General features: G+C 38.8%; 2 protein-coding genes across 4 annotated transcripts in view; one reads left to right on the top strand and one right to left on the bottom strand.

Moving 5' to 3' along the window:
* The window catches only part of LOC122810311 (E3 ubiquitin-protein ligase RNF182-like), a 28,381-nt gene extending 28,095 nt beyond the window's left edge, over window positions 1–286 (bottom strand). The window contains exon 1 of the mRNA XM_044081876.1: window positions 160–286. The gene's annotated coding sequence lies outside the window, so the exon portion shown is untranslated. The remainder of the gene's footprint in view (window positions 1–159) is intronic.
* CEP89 (centrosomal protein 89) overlaps window positions 1–20,736 on the top strand; it is a 1,387,439-nt gene that overhangs the window by 1,353,270 nt on the left and 13,433 nt on the right. For all 3 annotated transcript variants that reach the window (XM_044081875.1, XM_044081874.1, XM_044081873.1), the window contains one exon: window positions 284–453. In XM_044081875.1, coding sequence (XP_043937810.1) covers window positions 284–453 — 170 coding nt within the window. The remainder of the gene's footprint in view (window positions 1–283; window positions 454–20,736) is intronic.

Below are 20,736 nucleotides of genomic sequence, written 5' to 3'. Positions count from 1 at the left end.
ATGCTGTGATGCTTCTTTTTTGGCTTAGCCATATTGTCACTTGGAATCAGAAAGCATCTTATCCATAAGGAAACATATTTCTCTGCAAAATAACAGTACATCAGTGTAACTTAGTTCAACATCTGAACATGAAGGATAACATAATTGCTGTAAACCTACCAGATTCATGCTGAAAGCAGGGTATTTTCAGTTCAGCATCATCCCAGTTTATTTAAGCTTCAGTAGCCACACACGGAAGGCAGAGTCTGTATTACTCAAATGGCTTTTTTGTTGTTTTCTTCAGTTGTACAAGAAACAAGCCTCTGTCAAGCTTGGAGACCTAAGCTTTAAAATGAAAGAACAAGAGGAAGACTTTGCTGGGAAGATTGCTCAGCACCATCGAGAAATCAGACATCTCCAACGGCTGTTGCAAGATAAGCAGGAAACCCTTGATGAAGCACTGCAGCAGAAAAGGTAAGTCAATCTCCTTCAAACTGAAACAGTTAGAGCCAAACAGTGTGCATTTGTCTGTGAGTGTGCAGTATGCAAGGCTGTGTATGAGTGTTTTATGATTATGAGCGAGTCTAAGAGGGCTGGAAATGGTCAGAGGCACAGTTGCGAGCATCATGCTTGGCACATCTTATGACTCCATTATTTCTGTCTCTGAAGTCTTTTCAGACTTCAAGCATTTTGAAAGTAAAGGAAGATTTTTAAGAATATTCCTCATCTGTTTAAGCACTGCTCAGGCTCTTATATTTACAAACAACAATTTTAAGTGTTTATGTTGCAGTTTTTGCTGCTGTGTAACTGCTAGCTGAATTAGAGATTTTATTTAACTATTAAACTAAAACAGCAGTCAGAGATGAAGCTGTCTTCTCCATGGACATATAGGTATTTAAAGAAGATAACATGAATGAAAGCACATTCTTTAGTAGAAATGCATCTATTAATGTTTGAGTCAATTTTTTAAAATAATTGTGTGGGTATTTACTTTTAAGACGTTAACAGACAAGAGAAACATCCTACCAAAAGAAGAGATGGATATTAAAATGCTTAATGTTTTTAAGAGGATATTGACAGTGTGCAAATGGATTTTAATGACAGAAGATGATGAAAGGTTTATACACTAATATCAAGTCAATCGAATGCCAGTGAATACATGTCAGTTTCTCTTAATCTCTTCCTTGAAGGGTGCCAGGTAAAATTATACCACCATACTACTTTTTAATTTGTTAGATTAACTGTGTAATAGTAATAAATATTGTTAGAGTGCCATGAGTGCTGGACTAACACAGGATGACATGGTTTGCCCTGAGGGAAATTAAAAGAAGGCTAAAAACCCAGAGAATTCAACCTTAGCAAATTCAATATTCTTGCCACTCAGGTAAGATTTTCTTTTATTTATTTTTTTTCATGAACATGCTTAGTACATCATTCGGCTGTGTTGACTGATGTTTCACGAAAGATATATATGGATCAGGCAATACACGTTTCTAAGACCACTCGATTTATTAAATCCACAGCAAATTACAAAAATGTAACTACAGTCAGAAGTATGAAGCGCTTTTCGTCTGGTATACTATCCAGACTTCATCAGATACAATTAATTCTATAGCAAGTCTTCCTTTTGAACCTTTTCAAATCAAGTCACATGACTCCCAGACCATTAAGTAAAACAGTTAAAACAATTAAACCAATTACTTCCTTAGGCTACCCATATTTCCTCACTTTAGTTATCATCATTTAAATCCCCTACCTAGTTGTGGTATGCTTTCAAATGGAGAAACAGTACATTTTTTCCCACTACAGTTACCTGCTTCCATAATGTAAACAGCAATGAGGAACACTAAGTAAACAAATAAATGTTTGAAATACACCTACCGTTCTACTAGGCTAACATTAAACAAGAGACCACAATAAATCATTTCAAAACTTTCCTGCCTTTAATGTGACATATAACCTGTACAATTCAATTGAAAAACAAATCTGTTATGGGAAAAATATAAAAAAAAAAAAAAAAACGTACAATAATCTAATTGCGTAAGTGTGCGCACCCTTAAACTAATACTTTGTTGAAGCGCCTTTTGATTTAATTACAGCATTCAGTCTTCACAGACAGGTACAGTGGTATCTGAAAACTCTTTGCTCCCAGCATCACCAAGTGGGGTTTGTTAGAAGATAAATCTTTTGGTGGAGACCACAGATATCCTTAAATCCAGGTCTCCCCTTCCACCCTGCTCAAAGCAATCACTACAGACAATTTGGACTATGCTTTGGGAACAGTTTTAGGGGTGATAAAAATGCAGGGGTTATGGAACACCAAGGACAGATGCATGCACATAAATATCAAGGACCTGATCAATGCACTTAACTCTCTGAACCGTCTTTGGTTCTTGGGACTTCTTCAAGTGGTTACAGACAGTGCCACAATATTGTGGTACATCAACAAACAGAGGAAGCAGGTTGTACCTATTTTGAAGACTAGCCTTTTTAGCCTGGGCTATAGCTTCACAGCACTATTCACTCTGCAGGCATCCTACATTCCGTTAGAGCAAAACTGTGTGGCAGACAAGCTGAGCAGGACCAGGACAGGCCCTCATGAATGGAAACTAGATTGGGGGGGTCATTAAAGATTTGATCCATCTGTGGGGAGTTCCTCAAGTAGACCTCTTTGACTCTTCTCTGAACAGTCAACTGTCAAGATTCTGTTCCAGAACTCCATGCAAGAAGGCCTGGAAAACAGATTCCTTTTCTTTTCCATAGACAGGAATGTTCCTGTATGCTTTTTCACCCTTTTCCTCTAATATCTAAGGTACTTATGAAGACTCATAAAGAAACCCCCAAGATCATTGTGGTGACTGCCTTCTGGCTTAGGCAACCATGGTTCTCCCTTCTTTTAAAAATGACCAGGGGCAATTACCACAAACTTCCTCATAGATTGGATCTAGTCACACAAGAATACGGGTGTTTCATGCATCCTGATATCAATCATCTTTAGTTGACTGCCTGCAAGATAGGGTCTTAATTTCTTTTAGTCACATGTTTACTGAGGACAGACACCAGGTACTAATTGGGTCAAAAAAGCCTGCTACTAGAAAATCATGTATTAGCAAATGCAATAGGTTTTCTAAGTTAGTGGCAGCAACATAACCATTCAGGGCTAGTTGTTCTCTGATTTTACAATATTTGTGTGAGTTACTATTCTATGGACTTTCTTATTCCTGTGTCAGGGTTCATTTATCAGCCATTTCAACATATCTGCCCATGGATCCTCCTCTTTCAATGCAGTCTCATGTTAAAATGTTCTTGAACGTGGTTTTATAAAAGAGACCTCCAACAAAACTAGTGGCCCCTCCTTGGGATATTAATTTTGAGTTAAAGGAGGTAACACTTGTTGTATTTAAACCAGATAATCTAGCTAATTTGAGATTCTTAGCATGGAAAGCAGTTTTACCAATTGCTCTGATGTCTGCATGAAGGGTGTCTGAGTTGCAATTATAGTGAGTCAACCCTGTCTCATTTTCCATAGGGACAGCATTTTGTGAGAACTATTCCTTCTTTTATGCCTAAAGTGGTATTTGAGTTTACTTTAAGCCAAGCTATCCATCTGCCCATTTTCTTTCCTGAACCTAAAAATGAAGGAGAAAGGATACTCCATTCTTTGGATGTCCACAGACAGCTCGGGTACTATCTTGACAGAACTAAATCTTTCAAATGATCAATTCCTCATTTCTTGTGAAGGTAAGAAGTGGCAATCTGTCAAAACAGACTATTTCCAAATGGTTACCTAAGGCTTACTTTTCGTTATACTCACCACAACTAAACTATTCCAGGCAGGGTCAAGGCCCACTCCACCTGGGCCTTGCCTCATCTATGCCTTTTTGGAAAGGGTTGGATTCTAAATGTATTCTAGAAGCTGCTATTTGGTCCTCTCTACATACTTTTACAAAGCACTATAAGCTTGATTCCTTCTCTAAGTCACAATCAAGCTTTGTTAGGACCATTCTCCAGGGGCTCCTGGACTCTTCTCTTTCCACCTCCCAAATGTAGTTACAGTGAATATAAAAAGTTTACACACCCCTGTTAAAATGCCAAGTTTTTGTGATATAAAAAAATTAGACCACAATAAATAATTTCAAAACTTTTCCCACCTTTAATGTGACCTCTAATCTGTACAATTTTTATTTATTTATTCATTTTACATTTGTTGACCAGGATAGTCCAATTGGTCCAGGGAGAAAAGCTCCATACATACATACATTTAATGTTACAGATACAATACATAGGATAAAAGTAATTCATTCTGTCATATATAAATCTGATTTGTTATGGAGTAACAATTAGGAAGCAATGTAGGGGTGGCCAAAAGACCTCTTTAGCACATGTTTATATTGCCAGAGTTAGTCAGGATTAGAGCAAGGACATAGCCATTGCCTTTTAAAGTACTGTTTTACATTTTTTTTTTGTGAATTGGGTTAAAACGGGTTCTAAAGTAAGCTCAGCAGGAAGTGAGTTCAATATTTTGAAAAACAGAGTTGGCATATAGAGAGTCTCCAGATGAGTTATTGCTTTTGAGGGTTTGGACTAGTAATTTGTTGGATGAGCGAAGTGTCTTAAGGTTGCTGTAAGGGGTGATAATTTTTGTAAGTACGGGTGTGTTTTCAGGTTGGTAGAGAATTTTATGTGCTACTATTAGCTGATTGTACTGAAGTTGGATAGGCAATTCTAGCCACCCTAGATTCTTTAGGTTCAGACAGTGGTGTGTTCTGTATGCTGCTGCAGTGGCAAAGCTATCAGTATGATTAAAGCAGCTAGAGGGTTTATTAAGGTCAGACTTACTCAAGTTCGTGAAGAGAGGGGATGCATAAAGGAGGGTGGAAACTAGATGTGTACGGGCAATTACCACCCTAGCTAGTGGAGTGAGGAAAGGTTTGATCTTGTATAGTGAGCCAAGTTTTTAATTCATTTGTTTAATAGTTTGATTAATATGCATATCAAACTTGAGGTTATTATCAACTGTTACACCTAAGAGTTTGGTACAGGGATCTGGGACAATGAGAGTGCCATTGTTAGATTTTATAGTAAAGGTTGGAGCAGAGCCTTTACTAGTGGTGGAGAAAAGCAGTAGCTTTGTTTTATTAGGATTTAATAGGAGACGTCGATTACAGAGCCAGTTTTCAACAGTATTAAAAACAGAGCAAATCAAAGTAGAGTCATCTGCATAGTGACTGCAGGTGGCTGTTGGGATGACTTTGTACAGGTCATTAATAAAGATAGAAAATAATAGGGGTCCTAATATAGAGCCCTGAGTGACCCCAAGGGTGATAGGGAAAAGGGAAGATAGTTTGTTCTGCCATAGTACAGCCTGTTGTCTACCACTCAGATAAGATTTGAACCACTGGATAGCCGGGACATCTAGGGGAATAGTTTTAAGTGTGTGTATGAGTAGTTGGTGCTTGACCATGTCAAAGGCTTTGGAGCGCTCAAGAAAGAGGGCAGAAGAAAGCTGATTGTTGTTTCGGTTTTGATTAATAACATGGGAGAAGGAGACAAGGGCTATGGTTGTACTGTGGAATGGTCTGAAGCCATGCTGTGAGTTAGCCAGGACATTGTGCTGAATGAGATGGCTCAGGAGTTGTTTATGGATGCACTTCTCCATAATTTTAGCCAGGGGTGACAAAATGGCTATAGCTCTGTAATTTGACAGTTCACTGGAACTGCCCCCTTTGTGGAGTGGAATAACATGGGATGTCTTCCAGATGGAGGGGATACTGGCTTCTGATATAGTTCTATTGATCAGGATAGAGATTGGTTATGCTATGGCATCTGCAGCTTTTTGTAGATACTCAGCTGGGAGGAGATCCGCTGCAAGGGTCGTAGGTTTTAGTTTCTTGATTAGGGCACTGATAAGTGATGTACAAACTGGTTGAAAGGTAAAGGGGAGTTGAGAACTAGGTGCGGCGGCGTTAGGACTTGGGCAACTGGGAGATAGTTGGTTAGCTAGTGACTAGATAGTTTCTGTGAAGAAACTATTAAAGGAATTGGAAAAATCTTCCGAAGGTTTTTGAATGGTACCAAGTGGGTAGGAGTTGTGCATTGCCCTGGGTGAATACGTTTATTTATGCCTGCCCCAAACCTTTATGGATTGTTTTGATGCTTCTGTTGTAAATGGCAGTAAAAAATTTTTTTTTATGTAGGGTGGTAGATTTTTTAGTGTTATTCCTTAGTTGTCTAAATCTAAGTTGATCTAAGGGGGATTTTGTGGTACACTAAGTGGTCCAAGCTTTGTTTCTAAGTAAGATAATTTGTCTGGTTTCTTTTGAAAGCCACGGAGCAATATTTGCTTTAATTCTTATAGAATATGCAGGTGCATGGGTATCAAGCATGGCTAGGAATTTGGTGTTGAAATATAATACAGCTTCTTGAAGTGGTAGATGTTTTAGGACTGCCCAATTACATGCTTTGAGTTCATTTTGGAAATTAGCGGGGTTAAAGTTTTTGTTGTTTCTAATTGTTTTGTAAGTAGGTTGGTGGGGGATGTCAGTCTTATGCCTGATTATATAGGTAAGAAAATGGTCACTTATGTCTTCAGGTCGCGTACCGGCCCTGTACATGTGGGGATGGCTATTAATGAGTATCCAATCTAGGATACTATCTTTGTTGTTAGGTTTACTGATCCTGGTAGGGGATGTTATGATTTAAGTAAATCCGTATAGATTTACATGGAGGGTCGGAGATTCTGAGGAACAAATATTCCAGTCGATGTTGAAGTCTCCTAGATCAATGGTTTCTTGAGGGTAGTTACTGGACAGCCAAGAGAGGATATCTTCTAGGGTGTTTGCGATATTACCTGGGGAATGTAGACACAGGCTATGTTAATACTTTTGTTTTTAGCCGCGGTGGTGCAGCGGTAGCGTTGTTGCCTCACAGCAAGAGGTTCTCCGGTTTGATTCTCGGCTGGAGCACCTTCTGTGTGAAGTCTGCATGTCCTCCCTGCAGTCGAGTGGCATTACAAAGACATGCATAGAATGGGCGTGCCTTCGCTGAAGGCTGGGCAACAAGCTGGCACCTCGGTACCCATAAAAAATCTACTGCCAATCATTAGTGGACTGGAGTTCCACTGTGGTGACCCCTAACCGGGAAAAGCCGAAAGAAGAACAAACAACATTAACACGGGCTGGTTGTGTGGAATCAGAGGTCAAATCTAGAGTAGTTTTGTATCGTACAGCTACCTCTCCTCTCTTCCTAGTGGTACGGTATAACCTTAGTATGATATAACCTGGGGGTAAAACCTTGTTATCTGCCATTGATGGTTTTAGCCAGGTTACAGTAAGACAAAGTATATCCAGGGAATGTGTATCTAAGAGTACATGCAGGTGGTGGACCTTATTATTTAAGCTTCTAATATTAGGTGACTGACCAGGAGTGAGTTTGAAGGTCTACTTAAAGTTCATAAGTTAGTGGGAATAGTAGAATTGGGCCTAGGATTGACTAGTGAGGTTGGGCCAGGGTTTGGATGAATATCCCCATCCCTTGTGCGGTTGCCAAAAAAAATATGTTAGGGGAAAAATATAAAAAAATGTACAATACACTTGTTGCATAAGTGTACACACCCTTAAACTAATACTTTGTGTGCACACCCTTAAACTAATACTTTGTTGAAGCATCTTTTGATTTAATTACAACATTCAGTCTTCTTGGCTACACACCTGCCATCAATTAAAGAGACTCTGATTAACCCCAAATAAAGCTCAGCTGTCCTAGTAGAATTTTCCTGACATTTACTCTGTTGCCTGCTACAGCAAAAGTCATGGTTCGCAGAGAGCTTACAAAGCATCAAAAGGATCTCATTGTTGAAAGGTATCAGTCAGGAGAAGGGTACAAAAAAATTTCCACAGCATTTGATATACCATGAAACATTGTGAAGACAGTCATCAAAAAGTGAAGAAAATATGGGACAACAGTGACGTTGCAAAGAACTGGACGTCCAAAACTGATGAAAAGACAAGATGAAAACTGGTCAGGGAGTCTGCCAAGGGACCTACAGCAACACTTAAGGAGCTGCAGGAATTTCTGTGAAGTACTGCTTGTGTACCACATGTGACAACAATCTCCTATATTCTCCATATGTCTGGACTATAGGGTAGGGTTGCAAGACAGAAGACTTTTCTTACACAGAAACACATCCAGGCCCAGCTAAAATTTGCAAAACAATACATCAAGTCTCCCAAAAGTATGTGGGAAAATGTGTTATGGTCTGATGAGACCAAGGCTGAACTTTCTGGCCACAATTCCAAAGTGTACATTTGGTGCAAAAACAACAGTTTGCATAACCAAAAGAAAACCATCCCCATGGTGAAGCATGGTGGTGGCAGTATCATGTTTTGGGGTTGCTTTTCTTCAGCTGGAACTGGGGCTTTAGTCAAGGTGGAGGGAATTATGAACAGTTCCAAATACCAGTTACTTTTGGCCCAAAACCTTCAGGCCTCTGCTAAAAAGCTGAAGATGAAGAGGAATTTCACCTTTCAGCATGACAATGACCCCAAGCATACATCCAAATCAACAAAAGAATAGCTTCATCAGAAGAAAATTAAAGTTTTGGAATGGCCCAACCAGAGCCCAGACCTAAATCCAATAGAAAATCTGTGGGGTGACCTGAAGAGGGCTGTGCACAAGAGATGCCCTCGCAATCTGACAGATTTGGAGTGTTTTTGCAAGGAAGAGTGGGCAAATATTGCCAAGTCAAGATGTGCCATGCTGATAGACTCTTATCCAAGAACACTGCATGCTGTAATTAAATCAAAATGTGCTTCAACAAAGTATTAGTTTAAGGGTGCACACACACAACAAAATATTAGTTTAAGGGTGCACACACTTATGCAACCAGCATATTGTACGTTTATTTTTTATATTTTTCCCCCAATAGATTTGTTTGTTTTTCAATTGAATTGTACAGGTTATAGGTCACATTAAAGGTGGAAAAAGGTTTGAAATTATATATTGTGGTCTCATTTTTTTATGTCACAAAAACCTGGCATTTTAATAGGGGTATGTAAACTTTTTATATCCATTCTAGCTAAGGTAATCTACCCATATAGCTAAGACTACTGCAGCAGTGATTAATGTGATGAACATAATACTGTTACGCAAGCTGAACTTAACATAGCATGTTCAAATGATCACTGCTGCAGTAGCTACTCCCGCCATCCATCACCCTCGTTTTTAGTGCATTTTTATGCCAGGATTTGGATATTTATTTTTTGTTGTTCTTAGCATTGTTCTTTCAGGGATCAGCCACCCTCTCTTTGCTGGTAGGAAAGCTCTGAAAGGATTTGCACCCAAACTTGTCTTTTAGTCAGCTCAGTTTGAGCTGATTGACAGCTTGGGCGTTTGGAAGGTGCCCTGAATCTTTGGAAGCTGGTTGGCTATATTAGCCTTTTTTTTTTTTTAAAACAAGAAGCATCTTTATTCATCACGTATGACATAGCCTCCTTGAAAGTAATCTTTCTATTGTAAAACAGAAGTTATGTACTTAACAGTAGATTTTCATTATCCCTAGTCCGTTCACTTTGACTGATATGATTTTGCTGCAAGGTGGATCCAATTTGGCAAACTGACTCACCTCCCTGCAATGAAGCTCATTTATATTTCCATAATATACCTGCTCACTAATAACAATGTCCTCATATTGAGGTCAGGCTGGGTCTACTAGGGCTGTCTGGAATGAGAAGCTGTGGGAATTCAGATGGGGAATCCTGAGTGGATTATTGAAGTAGATGGACTAGGGATAGTGAAGATCCAGCAATTATGGTGGATACATACCTTCTGTATCTCACATTATCCTATTGTCCACTAACTGATGGGACAGGTTAAGCAAGACCAGGCTCAGATGGTTACATACAGTTTGTAATGCTTGGGAAGGTTGTGAAACATAGTCCTTATTGCTTGTATGTAGTTGTCATCAGTTTAAGCATTCTTGAAGAAAGCTATAAAGGTACAGTGGATCTTGTGGAATGAGCTTTTGGTTTTACAAGCAAGGGTTTATTATTAGATTGGTTTTAAGACAATCTGTAAGAACTTTGGATAAAGTTACTTTGGAAACTTTGGGATACATTTGTCGGCTGAATTAGTTACCACCCCCTTCAAACATGATCCTGTTAACAAAAGTCCCATGCAATCAGTAATGGGGGATTAAGCTTTTTGAGTTCATATAATCGGTTAAGGTACGTGTCCCATAGTAGTATGAAGATGATCCTATCTACCCATATATTTAATTCAGAGACAGAGGGACTTGTGCAGGCCTAAGAGTTGAGGGGCTAAATAGTACAGCACAGATTATAATGTTGGTGTGACCATATAAAAGCACTGTAGCTATCATATTAAGGTCAATTCATCATATACCATATGATTCAACATGGTGGTGTTTTTTTCTCCAAGGGCAGGCATATTACCCTGAATTCTTAATGAAGGGTTGACACTTCTGAAGATATTGATCCTCATGTTTAGTTGGTAGATATGTGTAGCTTGAACCAAGGTTCTGATATGGCAAGAATACTGAATGATTCTTTGTTAATCCATGCTTCAAGAAAGCCAGCCTTACTGTTTATGCTTCCAAAAATGAAGTAATATACCTTTGAAGTATTTGAGTGATGTACTGATCAGTCCATGTATAGGCCGTGGTGGTGCAGCGGTTAGCGTTGTCACCTCACAGCAAGTGGTTCTCCCCTTTGATTCTCGGCTGAAGTGCCTTCTTTGTGGAGTCTGCATGTCCTCCCCACGGTTGAGTGACGTTTAAAGACATGCAAGTAGGTGCATGCATGAATGGGTGTGCCTTCTTTGAAGGTTGGGCATTGGGCTGGCAACTCGGCACCATAACAATCCACTGCCAATCATTAGCAGATCGGAGTTCCGCTGTGGTGACCCCTAACCAGGAAAAGCTGAAAGACATTACTTTTACTGAGTGGTCCATGTGCATGTAGAAGTGCTTAGCTTGTGGAAATATTTGCAAGAACACAGATGCCTGCATTCTGGACAAAATTGCAAAGAAGTGGCTTAGGGTTAGTTTCAGCATCCACATACTTAACTAAGATAATACTTAAGGAATATGTAGTACTTCCAATGCTTTTTAAGTACACTTTTATTTAAAGCAAAAGAAGAGCTCTAGGCACATAGATAATATTACTTCTTTACTTAATTAATTAGCTAATTCAAGCACCAAAAGGGAAGTTGGCTAGTTTTAAAATGGCCCACAAGGGCAGCCAGACTATTACTTATGAACTTTTATTTATTTTTGCAAGGAAATTTATATTATTCCTACGAGACAACAACACACACACACACACACACACACACACACACACACACACACACACACACACACACACACACACACTCAAGATATTCAAAATTAGCCTCATATAAGATGACAAAAGTACTAATCTCCAGCAAGCAGATAATTGGGGTAAAGGGTGAGTGTTAAGTGTAGTATTTTACTTGTATCTAAGCAAAAAGCAGTAATCACTCTGAAAAACTACAACGATGTTTTCAACTGTAGTTCAGCTAATTTTCCTAACATGAAGTTGAAGTTGAGGACTTTGTCAGATTTACCCTAAGATGCATTTTAAAATGAATCCAGAGTTTGTGTAAGTCATAAACAAGCAGTCTCCAAACAGATAAGTAAATTTAGATGCTGTCACTCCATCCACATTTTGTTTTAGAAGGGAGAGGTAATTTGTTAGGCAGTGATTTTGAATGTCTAACCAGGAGTTAGATAAAACGTTTCAGAAAGTATATTTACTTTTCTGTCCTTCTGTTGTAAGAAAGGTACCTTTTTCATCAGTTGACTGCTTTTTTGACCATCCCTGACTCCCTGACATATACATGTGGAGGACTTGAGAAAAACAGCTTTTAGCCTCTCTCCACTTTTGACCAGATTGATTTAGCTGTCATCAAGTATTGAGAGAAAATTATGTTTCTTGGAGCACTCTCTCAGGTTAAGGATTTATGCTATGATGGGGGAAGGTTGCACTTTACTGGTTGTGTGGCTTATGGAACACTGTATCTTTTGATGATCACTGTAGTTAGTGATACTATTTACCAAGTTAATTGATATATTGATTACAAGTCTGTAAAGCCAGATGAAAGACTTATAAGTTGCTATTTATTATTTCTAAGTTGTCACAATATTTATCTAAATCTGTTTGTCACGCACTCTGTTATTCCTTTAAAACTTCTACTGTAAGTTTTATGATTGAGGCAAGCCTTGCACAAGGTCAGCCTTACCCCAAGAATTTTAAGGATGAGAAGCTTTCACATTTCTGCAAATATTCTGTTTGGCAGGTAGGCTAATAAGTTGATTCCTGAACTAGTAAAAATATAAGTCAGTTTTTGGTGTAATAGATGAAACCATGATTACATCCCAGATCACTTAGGCTAGATTTGTACCTGGGCACTTTTAGAACTATCTGGAAAGGAGGAAAGTGAGTGACTAACACAGGTTGATTATATTTATGGTCAACCTATCCAGATTGAAACTGACCACTAACCTTTAATAACTATTTTGAGAAAGCCTATGCATACAGCTCCAGCTAGATTACAAAGCATGATGCATAAATTGCAGAAGTACAATTTCAGTCTTGTTTAAACAAAAGGCAAACAGCTTTATCTTGCTGATAACTTATCCAGATCGCCCAGAAAGACCACAGAACAGCATAACAATGAGCAACGTGATTTTGAAGTCATGGAAGTGAGAAATCTTTCTTCTTCACGTCTTGATGAGCTCAGAACTCATACACCATCAGATGCAATTATCCAGAAGCTAAACCACTTTATCAGTCAAGGATGGCCTTCAAAGCAGTCTTGTTTACCAGTGGAAGTGCAACCATATTTTCCAAACAGACTTGAGATTTTGTCTGACAATGGTATCATCATGAAATCCTTGCAACAAGAGTACATTAAGATCTTGCATCATGGTCACCCAGGAACTGATTCTACTAAAAGAAGGGTGTGAGGACTAGTATTTTGGCCTTCTATGTCGAGATATATTGAGAAAGTACTTTCATCTTGTTCAGTATGTAATAGTACAAAGCCTCATCAACAGAAAAAACACTTTAGGTTATGCCAGATTCCTGTACCTTGGTCAACAGTATCACAGATATCTTTGAGTGGAATGGTCAACATTACTTGGTGTTAGTAGACTCTTATTCATATTGGTTCGGGATTTTCCTACTTCCCAACTTAACTTCCAGTACTGTCATTACTAAGTTGAAGAGACATTTTTCTGTCCAGGTAGTCCACACAGAGTCATTTGTGACAATGGTGCACAGTTTACATGTCAGCAGTTCCAGAAATTTGCAGAAGCATGGAATTTTGTTCATATTATGAGTAGTCATGAATACCCTCAGTCAAACAGCTTGGCTGAACGTGCAGTTAAAAGTGCAAAACAGCTGTTGGAGAAATCCAGACATGACAATATAATTTCCTAAACTTGTTAAATCTCAGAAACATTCCTCGTGATAATCATCTTGGGTCACCTGCCCAGAGACTTATGTCAAGAAAAACCAGAACCACATTACCAATCAGCAATAATCTATTGGTTCCATGTGCTAAAAATAACAAAGCAGTAAGAGCCCAACTGTTGAAGAAGCTTTAGTCCCAGAAGTCTTACTATGATAAAAGCAGCACACCGCTCCATTCTTTACAAAAAAGGGAGATAGTGTGAATGCAGATGTAAAGGTTTTAATCGCATTGTATTTGTGAAAAGTTTGTGTCAGGAGCTGAGATCGTACATTGTGGAATCACAGGAAATGGAATTCAAATGAAATTGGAAGCATTTGTTACCAGTGTCCAAACCAGTGTTATAGCATCTTGCCTGTGACAAAGACTCTAGTTCTCAGACTGGTTTGTCCAATGTTCCTCTTCCAGAGGACATTCCGTCAGCAATCCCTGTTCCTGAGAAAATCACCGAAAGCCCCCAAGCAGAACATTCCTCAGTGACTGTCCCTGTTGCTAAACCCAATCCTTATGATTATGTCATGAGATCAGGTTGTATCCTAAAACCTAGTTCCAGATACACGGCAACCTGGACATGACTGTTGTTTTCTTTATTAGTGTCTGTATAATTGCATGCCTATTGAACTTTTATTGTTTATATGAGACAGCTCAGTAAAGAGGGAGGATGTAGATCAGTATGTGTGATATACCTTTAAGAAACATTCCAGTCAGTGGGCACGTACATATAAGTACTGAGCACGTGCAAGCAAGAGTGCCATTTTGAGTGAGCAGCCAGAGTGAGAGCATACATGTGTGGTGTCAGTTAGCTAGTTTATTTAAGTTTAATGTTCCTGCTACCCATTCTGATGTGTTCGTATACAAAAACTACTTAAATGAACACCCAAGCCTCAATGCCTTCTTAAGGGACACAAGAAGAGCGACAGTAGATATTTCAAGCAGATTGTCAAAAAATAATGAAAGATAAAAATGTAATGGATTTTATTCAAGTGTATTTTTTATTTATTTAACATTAGTTGACTGGGAAAGTCCGACTAGGACAGAGCCTATTTTCAGTGGAGGCCCAGGGAAAAACATTCCAGATGTACATCTTTGGAATGTGGGAGGAAACCCATGCAAATGCAGACTCCACACAGAAGGCACTCCACTTGAGAATGGAACCGGAGAACCTCTTGCTATGTGGCAACAATGTTAACTAGTGCACCATTGCGCCTTGTATGATGGACATAAATTAATATATCCCTTCATGTTCAGTATTCTGTTAACCAAAAGTCTCGAATCTTATTTGGGGAATGTCATTGTAACAGTAAACCATGACATTTGTGTTATTTTTATATTGTCTATATCGTCAGTCTCATCAAAGTTTCATCACTAGTGTTGTGTTCTCATCATAGATGCCTGAAGCACTTAAACATAATCAGCTTTGCTAAGAATCTTTTTCATTGTTTCTCACCACTTTTAGTGATTCACATCATATCAGCATCACAATGATTTTATCTCTATAGTAGCTTTACCATTTTTTATTTATCCTGAACTATTGAATTAGACTAATTGAACACAAGCCTGTGATTGGGGTCTATATATTATATGCTCAAAGTTTTAAAACTTTGACGCTCATATAATCAACAGCATATGAGCAAAGTTTAAAACTTCGAACATATAATAAAAAATAAACAAAAACAAGAAAAACCTACCTGAATGCTCTGAGCAGGGGGGCACACACTCCCCACTTCTTAAATATAACAACTCCAAGATCGCACTACAGTGAAGTAAAGGAAAACCTACAGTGATCTCACTTCACTGTAGTGCGATCTCGGGGTTGGTATATTTAAGTAGCGGGGGGGTGAGGTGCAGCCCCCCCCTCGTGGGTGCAGGGGGGCTTGCCCCCTGCTCAGAGTGTTCAGGTGTGTTTTTGTTTTGTTTATTTTTTATTATATGTTTGCAGTTTTAAAACTTCGCTCATATGCTGTTGATTATATGAGCTTCGAAGTTTTAAAACTTCGAACATATAATATAGACCCTGTGATTGTAGGGGGCTCTTGCAGTATTAACAAGAGTTTTTTCTGTTTATGACTATTTTTTTTGTCTTAATTCCTTTTCTTAAAGATGGATAATGGGGTTAGAACAAATGGGAATCACTAGATGAGGCTGGTAAATTGCTGAAAAAATCAAATTTTTTTTTTTTTTTTTTTTTTGTGGCGGCTACTATTTCTGAAACAACTCATTTGTTTTCTAAAGTACAGCAGATGTCCTTTATATAATCACTGTTGTAGTATATGAGAAGTACCCTGCAAAGGATACCATATGCAGTGTACCAAAGGCTGGGTGCTTTTCTTGTCCCGTACATCTGCCTTATGGCCCAAGCACTATAGAACATTCTGGTACATAAGGGATGGACAGGCATGAAAGTCCTCAGAACATTTTTGCCGTAATCCCAAACACAGCGACTACATCTGTCGCTTCAGTCTTTCAGCAGTACAGCTTGTGCCAGTTTCCAATGCAAGTAGGAAGCATCCCTGTTGGGGACCCTTCCTGTTTCTCTTAATTTTTGACAGAAAAGTTATTTCTTGTCAGCTAAAATGGATAAATGCGACTGCAAGAAGCAGGTACTGTATACAAATAAGCAAACTTGGTGTTTGTTTTTTCTAGGTCTGAACTAAAATTTTAAGGAATGTTAAATTTGTAAATCTTTTGTCCCTAAAACTATAAGAAGTTGATTAACGTGTCAAAATTTACCTAGAAAATCAGAAGCTAAAAGAGCTCACTCAAGGTAGGATGGCTTCTGAATCTTCCCAGTCAGAAGTCTGTCAGCAACGAAATAAGCTTAAGAAGTCAAAGCCTTTGGAAGCTTTGCTTGTCCAATCAGACCCAGATGCCTTTGTTGTGGTGCTCGATGATCCTTCAGACCTTCTGGTTTTGGTTGCTAATCCTGCTGTCAGGGCCTCACCTGAGACTGACAAGGCACATCATACAGGCATGTCCATCATGACTGATCAGATGGCTTACAAGACCACAAAGAACTTCTGATGATCATTTCTGAGGGCCCTGAGAGCATACCACAGAAACTTATCTGAGAAGATGCTCCTGCGTCCCTTATAGAGGTATGTTATGAATCTGATACTCCTTGCTTTGTTTCCGCAGATACAACTAAAAACTAGAAGTAAAAAAACAAAATATATCTCTCCTTCTGCTACCTCTACCCTAGAAAGAGTGGTATGATTTCTGTCAAGGTATTTTTTAAGACAGTTATGCCCTTGAAGATACCTCAGTTTTTTATCTGTATCTGTACCCCCCCCCCCCTATTTTTCACCAAGGGGGACCTCTCTCTCTACTGATATAAGTCTTCCTCATTAGCCTTTTTGCATAATTTCTTATCTGTCTGGGGTAAGAATGTTCTTAGGAATTTTACCCCTGTATGCCCCTTATGTACCAGCATTCTTTCTCATGGCTGGGTCATAAGGCAAATGTACAGTGTGAAATAAAAGCACCCAACCTTTGGTATACTGGCCAGGATGTACCATGTTCTTGGCAAGATCCATCCCATATGTCAGCAGTACTGCAGCACTGATCAGTTTAGTAAGTTCTTCAATTGTACCTTCTCTTTACTAATCTCAGTGTTGCCAAAGGATTATACATTGGCAGCACCTTCACTGTTTGCTGTGTTGTATCCTCTGTGACCATGCTGTGTTCAGGGGTTTCAACAACAGATGAGCTTAATGCTTTGTCAAATGTTCATCATTCAACACTGCCTCAGTTGCATATTTTTTGCCTGCACAGACCCATGTTGGCAGGTTTCCTGAGCTCAGAATTCTTTCCTCTGAATCCATGTGACGGGAATCAGCTAAGTTTCTCCCATTAGGGGAGACCTAACTCCTGTCACATAAAGTCAGTTGTTAAGTCTTTTAGTGCCAGCAGTAAGAATCGCACAGTTGAATCTACTCAGCATTCTGTATTGGTGGATTACAGCTTCCAGACTTGGATAAGATCCTTTTGGGAACTTCTTTTTCTCTTTATTAATTATATACTTTTGATTTCTTTCTGTTATGTGTGTGTGTGTGTGTGTGTGTGTGTGTGTGTGTGTGTGTGTGTGTGTGTGTGTGTGTGTGTGTGTGTGTCTTAACTACTATTTTCTACTGTTGTACTACTGTGCTGTTTGTATGTTTAATACTGCTATTAAGCAGTTATGGGTATTTTAAAAATGTTTTATGACTTGTACTAGGAAACTGAATTTCTGTGGTCTTAAGGAACTGTCTCGTGCATGTAGAGCCATGATTTAATCACACTTGCTTCTGTTGTTTATCTGCTTCATTTTGAAGTTCTGACAGAAAAATATTGCATTTTCACCTTTTTCTTCATGTGTATGATATTTACTATTGATTTAATACTGCTGTAGCCATTTTTATAGTTAAATCATGATTTTGCTATAAATTACTTTATTTGCATTTTCTATGAGATTTTTTTTTCATTTTTGACATGAGAATCTCTGAGTAAATACTTTTTATACTGTTTTAAATGTTTTCTATTTGATTTAAGGGCATATATTTGAGTTTTGTCAGTATATGGATAAGTAGAACAAAATATAATTCCAACAGTGACCAGGTACCTCTGCAGAAACACAAAACCAATCCAAAGAATAAAAGCAGGCATTGGCAAGGCTCCAGTTTCTTCCGCTGATTTATTACAAGACACACAAGCGCTTTCTTTTTTACACCTGAAGAAGCCTTGTGGTGAAAGTGCTTGTGTGTTTTGTAATAAATCAGCTGAAGAAACTGGAGCTTTGCCTCTGCCTGCTTTTATTCTTTGGATATGGATAAGTGAGTTTTACTTGGTACTGTAATAGTATGCACGGTTGTTTACTACTCTGTGCAGGTTGTAGAACAAGGCTTACATTTTAAATTGTTTCGGATATGTTTTATGCAGTTTAGCCCTGTTTGTTGTGTGGGAATATAGTTTATCTTTTCTATTGGTACTACCCTTAGTCAGCCATTAATAGTTTTAGTATATTATTCTAGCTGATGGACCCTGACACAGCTACCCTTCATCAAATCCAGTTGCACCTAAAAAGAAAATAAAAATCAACAAAAACATGCCTCAGCCTATGGTTTGTTAGTCTATTATTGTCTTAAGGGGGCCCAAAGACCTAGTCTATTATTGTCTTAAGGGGGCCCAAAGACCACTTACCTTTGTCCCTGTCACCCTCTAGTGTGAGTCTATAGACCCCTATGATATGGGGGTCAGACATCCTCCAGAGCTGTTCCAGTTCCTGGTCCAGGTACAGGAGAACCAAATCTTTTAGGTGCTGTTGCTTTTTATCATAATGGCTATGCTATCCATATTATCTTGGAACACAAATGGCCTTACAGGTATAGACAAAGGGGAAATAGTATTGAATTATATTAAGAAATGTGGACTGCAAATAACAATGCTTCAGAAGTCACATTTGGAAAGAAACGAGCATGTGAATTTGGAAAAGAAAGGATTTCAGGATGGATATTCAGAAAAATAACAAGGGCAAAGGAAAAGGGGATCAATTTTACTAATTGCTAGAGGGGCTCCAATAGTGATAGAAGAGGAAAAAAGACAAAGTATGGGACTATTGGCACAAGAGAAGGATTATTCTGTTATGTATTTATATTTCAACAAAAACTTCTATTATGAGAAGTAGTGAATATAGTAACAGAGGTATAACAACTGGTATCTGGATCTTTAGAAAAGGGAAGGAGCAAACTACATAGGAAAAATGGGAATTGTGGGAAAAATATATGCAGATAAAGAACAAGGTATAAAAGAAGGCAGGATTTGAATGAGCTGTATACTGCTTAACTAACAATGACTGGTTAGATTATAAGTGATGTAGAATGTTTGCAACTACAGTTGTTTCAATGGTGTCTGTGATGCATAATGTTTCCAGCTAAAGTGGTGTCAATGTTTGTTTTTCATTTATATAAATGTAAGATTGCCTATGTCATATGTGATAATTTAAAAAAGATTTTTTTTTTGTTAAAAAACTTTTATTATGGAGATTAAGAAAATTTCATGAGAAAAGAAATCAGCTTGTAGGCAGGGAATATTACTTACAGATGGGGGAATGGAACTTGATTTGCAATAGTGGGGATGTATCAGGGGGACATAGAAGGAAAATATAACAAAAGAGGGTAGATTTCTGAAGAAATTTATGAAAATATTTGGCATGGAAGATGTGAATTCAGTAGAAGGGGCTCAGACAGAATTTACATATTATTCCCCAAGGTACAATAACTAGGCTGGACAAGATCGACATTATAGGTTGGTACTAGGCTATCGGCCCTAGGGGCCTATACAAGCCTAGCCATAACAATTCCCTGGATATTTCTTCCCACAATATTTACTTCCCTGGACGCCTGTCTAGCAGGGCGGCTGACGTGATTCCCGGGATGAATTTCCTAGCTCCCATCCAATCGTCAAGGTTACTTTTGAAGAGGGTCAAGGAGGCTCTCTTCTTGACATGTATGGGCAGTCTATTCCAGTGTATGGGGAGTCTGTGGGTCAGGAACCTATCCCTCCAGCATGTTTTGTTCATTGTGATGACAAGGTTTAGATCCCTGGAGCGTGTGGCTCTGAGGGATAGGGATTTCTTTAAGTGGAGCATGTCCAACAGATCAGGGTTTGACATGGCCTTGTATGTTAAGCAGAGATCGCCTCTGAGTAGACAATATGCCACAGAGTATAGCTGGAGTTTTTTTAGATTGTCAGGGCATCTGCTATTTCTGCGGCCTTTCCAGCTGTTGCAGATGTCTTGTGAGGTACAAACCAAACGGAATGTTGTATTCTATAATGGGTCTAATAAGGGATGAGTACAGTGGGACAATGACCTCCTTTTTTCTGGATGAAAAGCGCTTAGTGATGAGGTGTTCCACATAGAAGGATTTCCTGACTGTTGTGGCGATGTGGTTATCGAAGGTGAGACCACACTCCACCTGCGTCCCTAAGTCTCTCATCACACTTTCAGTGTTTAGTGTACTGCCACCTATGTGTAATTCATGGGTACATGTTTTTTCCCAAAAGGGATAACTATACATTTCTTGGCATTAAGCTTGAGCCCATGGCTCTGGCACCAAGCATCTGTTTCTGCAAGGCCCTTTTGTAGAATATCCACACCATTTGGAGATTCAATAATGGCTCCCAGTTTGCAGTCATCTGCGAACTTTGTTAGCCAGAGTCCCTTAGTGTTGGCCTGTACTTCAGAGAAGCAGATGCCAAACAAGAGCG

The sequence above is a fragment of the Protopterus annectens genome, chromosome 8.part1, assembly GCF_019279795.1.
Source record: "Protopterus annectens isolate FY-2018-M chromosome 8.part1, PAN1.0, whole genome shotgun sequence".
Taxonomy (NCBI): domain Eukaryota; kingdom Metazoa; phylum Chordata; order Ceratodontiformes; family Protopteridae; genus Protopterus; species Protopterus annectens.
Note: the sequence above shows the minus strand (reverse complement) of the source record. Positions and strands in the feature narration are given on the sequence as shown.